At 43.1% G+C, this 5,696-nt stretch overlaps 1 protein-coding gene across 1 annotated transcript; it reads left to right on the forward strand.

Annotated features, from left to right (window-relative positions):
• The first annotated feature begins 98 nt into the window (after positions 1-98).
• NIF3L1 (NIF3 NGG1 interacting factor 3-like 1 (S. cerevisiae)) lies at positions 99-5,496 on the forward strand. Its single transcript, XM_010012117.1, has 7 exons — positions 99-338; positions 659-854; positions 1,488-1,653; positions 2,103-2,226; positions 2,590-2,728; positions 4,093-4,176; positions 5,126-5,496. Exons 1-7 carry the CDS (start codon positions 99-101, stop codon positions 5,308-5,310), a joined length of 1,134 nt encoding a protein of 377 aa, XP_010010419.1. The 3' UTR covers positions 5,311-5,496.
• Positions 5,497-5,696: the final 200 nt, after the last annotated feature.

Below are 5,696 nucleotides of genomic sequence, written 5' to 3' on the forward strand. Positions count from 1 at the left end.
CCCCCCGTCCCAGCATAAACGCTCTTGGCGCTGCGGTTTCTGCCACTGGGTCACCTGGGCTTATTCCTGCCGGTTTTACCCCCTCTACAGATTGCTGCATGCTGCTGCCTGGCATACAGCTGCTTCACCGCCCTCTCCGCTCCATCTGTGCTTTGGGCCCCCTGCCCTCACGCGCCCTTATGAATCTTGGTGAGCTGGTTTCAGCCCTGAATGACTTTGCATCCCTCTCTCTGGCTGAAAGCTGGGACAATGTGGGCTTGCTGGTGGAACCGAGTCCTCCCCACACTGTGAAGACCCTTTTCCTCACTAACGATCTCACTGAGGAGGTGATGGAAGAGGCAGTGCAGAAGAAGGCAGACCTTATTCTTTCTTACCATCCTCCTGTATTCGCACCGCTCAAGCGAGTAACTTGGAAGACCTGGAAGGAACGGCTGGTGGTGCGAGCCCTGGAGCACAGAATTGGGCGCTAAACCATGTCTCTGAGGGCAAATTGATCTCCCCTCATGGCTGCCCCTCATAATCTTGCAGTTACATTCACCCCTCACCTGCCTCCTCACAGTCGCCCACGCTATATAGGTGCTGCCCCTACTCCTCATGGCCACGCCTCATCTCCCCACAAGATGTCACAGCCCATGGCTGACTCTCACACCTGGAAGAGGCAGTGCAGAAGAAGGCAGACCTTATTCTTTCTTACCATCCTCCTGTATTCGCACCGCTCAAGCGAGTAACTTGGAAGACCTGGAAGGAACGGCTGGTGGTGCGAGCCCTGGAGCACAGAATTGGGATTTACTCTCCGCATACAGCATACGATGCCATACCTCACGGAGTCAATGACTGGCTAGCAAAGGGACTTGGTGAGATTCTGTTAAACAACCAGGTTAACATTGTTAATCAGTGTATGCTGTTCTATGTGGGGGCTTTTCTTCACTTTCCTTTCTTCCAGTTTTTACAGGAATACCTTGGAGAGGTACTCTAGAGGACTTTTTCAGATGCATGACTGTACTATTAAATGTTGTCAGAACTGTTGCAGGGTATTTATTGTCCATCTTGGTTGCAAAGTTTAGACCACTGACTTTAAATCACCACCCTGAATTTATAAAGTGCAAGATCTCATTGTTTGCAAAGGACTCGGGGTATCTGAAATTCTTCTAGCTTTTTATCCTGTATCATGGCTCATAAATGAAAACATTTCTGTCTTTTCCAGCCTGATTTACGAACCAGAAACTATTTTGCTTTTGTACAGTTCTTAGGGTAAATTGGATGGCCTTAAGAATGACAAATTCTATATCCCAGCAACTGCTTTGCACTTAAAATAGATTGTGCCTAATGGAGGCAACTGGGCAGGAAGTCCCTAGCTCTGATCAGGGAAAATGGATTCCTGTGCAAAACTTGCACCTTTTTGTTGTACCTCTTTAGCATATGTGCTAAATTGGTATGAGAATACTCGGCCAGCTTTCTAAGGCAGCAGTCTTGTACTGTTGTCTCAGGTGCCTGTACTTCTGTCCCGCTGCGACCATCAACTGCGCCAAGCTGTCCAGCTGAGGGCACTCACCGGATAGAATTCTGCACAGACAACACTGAGCATCTGGACACGGTGCTGTCCAAAATCAAAGCCATACAAGAGATCTTCTGTCTCACTACTCTCCCTGCCAGGTATCTGCTTCACTCTTTAATGTTGTATTCTTTCCGCTGTTTGAAACAGTAAGTTGTTGGAATTGTATTTTACTGTCATAATCTCTTTGCTCCTTTGTGCATTGCTGCTGTATTTTTTTTCAGCAACAGATCTAGAAACTTCAGGGATAATGATCCGCTTCTGATCAATCTATGTCCTACTAAATGGTAACAGTGACTCAGTGTAGCACCACATAGATTAGAGCTGGTAAAGAAGAGCTTAACAAGAAATTTGAAGAGGACAGTTGAGTTAAATTCCCATACCTGCTTCTTCCAGGATAGTCTAGACTGGGTTAGGCTATTATAACACTTTCTTTTTTCATTTCTCTGTGATAGAACAGCCACTGGGATAGAATAGCTTTGGTTTATATTAATATGATGCTGAAATTCTGTCTAGTTTCTTAGTAAGCACCAACCATCTCTTTCCTCAGGGTTGAAGGTAAGGAGCAAACAAGAGTCAGTTTGAACTGCTCTCAGAAAGCATTGTTGGAAGTGGTGGCATTATTGTCCCAGAACAGCCTTTATCAGAGGACTGAGATTCTCTTATTACAAAAGGTAACAAAATAATGTATTGCTTCCAGTGAATGTATTACTTATGTGCACTGAGCGCCCTACACACTGAAATCCAGTAGTCAGTAGCATCATAGGTTTCCTATGCTGTCCCATCAGTGCTCTGAAATACCGGCCTGTGGGGATATGAAGCCACACATTTTCCAGAGCAATGAAAATAGCTGTGTGGCCTGCACTAATGCTATTTCAGTTCCATAGCTGGTGTAGTTTAGTAAGTTACATTTGAGCATGCTACATACAAAGCTCTAGGCATTCTTGAGTGTCTAAGGTACTCATCTGTGGACAACGTGGAAAGCGATGGGAACTTCTGGTGTCAGCTTTCTCACAGTAATTTTAATTTCTTTTCAGCCTTTTCTTCCCCATACTGGAATGGGACGTCTGTGCACACTGAGCGAGCCAATCTCCTTGTCGGACATAACTGAGCGTATCAAAAGCCACCTAAAATTACCCCACATCCGCTTAGCCGTGGGAATGGGCAAGACACTAGGTAAACAGGCCTGCAAGTAAGAATGTCTATTAGCACCAGCAAGACAAGGAGTGTGAGTGTGAGCATAAGTATGTGAAACAGTGCTGCCTTGGATAGTTTTACTTCCAGGTAGTACAAAGCACTGTTAAAAGACAAACAGCATTTTAATAGTTACACAATACCATCACACAAAAAGAATGTCATCTGTATTTTTTACTTGGAAGTTCTAGATTATGCTGGTTGTCTCTGTGAAGAAGGAACAGCACAAGTTGAATGAGAGACATCCTTTTTAATAATTTGTGAAATGACTAAGATTTTTTTTCCCCCAGGATGTCGGACACAAATGGGTACCATTTCTTGTACTCTCCCTTCTGTGACTGAATGCTAAATTTCAAAGCATCTTAAAATAGTAAGGCACTTCATGGTATCCTTATGAACATGTAACCATCCACGCTTTGGTGAAAGAGAAATAGTGGCAAAGAAGGTGAACTATCCTACCTCAAACAGTGGGTCACTAGTAAACATGGAGCAAACATCATACCCCAGTTACCTATCCTAATCTTCAAGGAACAGCTATTAGGATTTGTGAGAACAAATTTATTGAGAACTCTTTGTAACTTATGAGAGAGGTCTTATTAGAAGACTCATACTATCAGTTGCACTAAAAAAACCCTGAACTATTTTGAAGCCTCTCATTATGGTGTGGGTTTGTAGTGGTGTGACTCCAATCAACAGGAATTGCATGGCAACGTACTGTACAACCTTAATAGAATCTGAAAACTGTGTTCCGTGCCCCCTCTCCCTACTGAATGTAGTATAGATGAAGAATTAAATTCCCTGGCATTTTCACATATGTAATAGCTTGGAATCATCAATCATAGTAAACGGGCAAATTTTTAATGGCATGGAGCAGCTCTCAGCGTGCACTGAGGTGGTCTTTCAAGAGCTAGAAGTTAGGAAACAGTTATCTCTGAGGCAAAATCCTTCCTTAGTGACATCATTAGTTGGAAAACTAACGATGGTGGAACATGAGAGCCCTGGGAAGGGTACCAGCCTATTTAAAGGGTTCAGAAACCTCACTAACACCTCAGTAGGAGAAAACTAGCCAGCAGCCAGCCTCCATGCTGTAGTTTTCCAGAAACCTTCCTACCCCTTGAAAGAAAGAAAAAAAATCTACACGTTTAGCACACAGAGGATTTTGCTGTAGCATCAGAGGTGTTAGAGGCCCATGACTCTTTCAAACTGACAGAAGTGTCTCTTTCTCCAACAAATTTACATTGACTCTAAAAGCAAGGTAGTAGTTACTGTGAAACAATCAATAGCAATACTGATGTGAGAGCTGGACAGAAGGAAACGGTTAACCTGTGTCACCTTATATCCTGCAGAATCACCAGTGAAGAAAACTGCTCTGTGTGCTGGTTCTGGGAGCAGTGTCCTGAAGGGAATGGAAGCTGACCTCTATCTCACAGGTGAAAGATTATTTGCTGTTTTGTTATCTTTATAAAAATAGTCACTAGAAAAGAAGAAAGGAAAAAAGTGTTGGCTGGCTGTTGAAAGATTTGGACATAATTACCTGTTATAATTGAGAAACAGTTATTGAAATGATAGAAGAATAACACTGAAGTAGAGATAATGTGGGTCAGATGACTGTGTGGCATAGTGACAGTTATTTGAATTAAAACATTGCTATGTACACATTATTTCAACACAAGAATCAGTGCTGATGGCAGTCAGTTGCAGCCTTCAGTATGTTTCTCCTTTGGCAAGATACAAAGTATTTCCTCAGTTATTTACAGAATTCTCTAATGGAAAATGGAATATTATGTAGTCTACAGAGTCTTGCAAAAGAACCCTATAGTGTATCAGACCAAAGGGACATGTAGTTCACTATCCTGTTTTCCAACAGTGGGACAGCTACTCCCTACAGCTTGCTCAACAGTGTGAAGGCTGCCTTGCTTTTACTCTTTAGTACCTAATTCAAACAAGTTCTTTGGTAATGCATGCTCCGTTTCCTCCTTAACACACAGCCCTGGAGAGCTGACTCTCAGACTTCCTCACAAGGCTTCCAGTGGCTGTGCTCACATCACAGCAACCCACATGTCATCCAGTCAGTCCACTTCCGAATGACTGCATACTCTTTCCTGCCCAAATGGCGAAATCTACCACTATCTGAAGAGGGCAAGGAATTTCTGTTGTTTTGTCTCAGTTGTATCAGCTGAAAGTCCTTCAAGGGGCACTAGAGCAGGAGTGTTCCGTGTTCTTACACTGAGGAGATGGGTGTTGCATTCCCCTTTATGTGTTATATCCCCACTTACATCTTCCCAGCTTCTAGCTAAGATTCTGTATACATTGGAAAGAACTGGTTACCTAAACTGTACTGTTGGTGACGTACATGGCATTTCTTCCTCCAAATGGCAGGAGAGATGTCCCACCATGATGTTCTGGATGCAGTCGCCAATGGGATAAGTGTTATTCTATGTGAGCACAGCAACACTGAGCGAGGCTTCTTGACAGAGCTGCGTGACATGCTAGCTATCCACCTACAGAACAAAGTCAACATAATTGTGTCTGAGAAAGACAGAGATCCCCTCCAGGTGGCATAAAGGAAAAAGAAAAAAGGAGAGAATTCAGTCAAGAGTTTCATGGTATCTTGCACAGACCTATCCAACTGCAAGCTTAACGAAGATGCTCTGAATTGGTTCAGTACAGAATGATCGTACTATGTGTTCCCTTAGAGTCTGGGATATATTTTGTCATCTGTCAGATAAATAAATGCTTGGTTTGGACTACAGAAGTCTGATTTAATTACTGGGCTCAATTACTGGGCTCCACTTGCACTTAACTAAATTTACTGCAGTCTGATTAGATTTATAACAAGGTACTCAAGGATTGGTTTGGGTGAAATATAAATACCTGACTTGTCTCCAGTTTTAAGCATACACAGCAGTTCTACCCTACTGCAGTTATGTGAAATCATGTCAGCACAAGT

This window comes from Nestor notabilis, unplaced genomic scaffold (genome assembly GCF_000696875.1).
Source record: "Nestor notabilis isolate BGI_N333 unplaced genomic scaffold, ASM69687v1 scaffold13013, whole genome shotgun sequence".
In the NCBI taxonomy this organism is placed as follows: Eukaryota; Metazoa; Chordata; class Aves; order Psittaciformes; family Psittacidae; genus Nestor; species Nestor notabilis.

Bases quoted from the DNA above. Each gene is read 5' to 3' on its own strand.
- NIF3L1 (XM_010012117.1), top strand. From the start codon at position 99: ATGCTGCTGCCTGGCATACAGCTGCTTCACCGCCCTCTCCGCTCCATC. The intron at 1,654-2,102 runs GTATCTGCTTCA...CTCTTTCCTCAG, and splicing joins CTCACTACTCTCCCTGCCAG to GGTTGAAGGTAAGGAGCAAA. The intron at 4,177-5,125 runs GTGAAAGATTAT...TCCAAATGGCAG, and splicing joins AGCTGACCTCTATCTCACAG to GAGAGATGTCCCACCATGAT.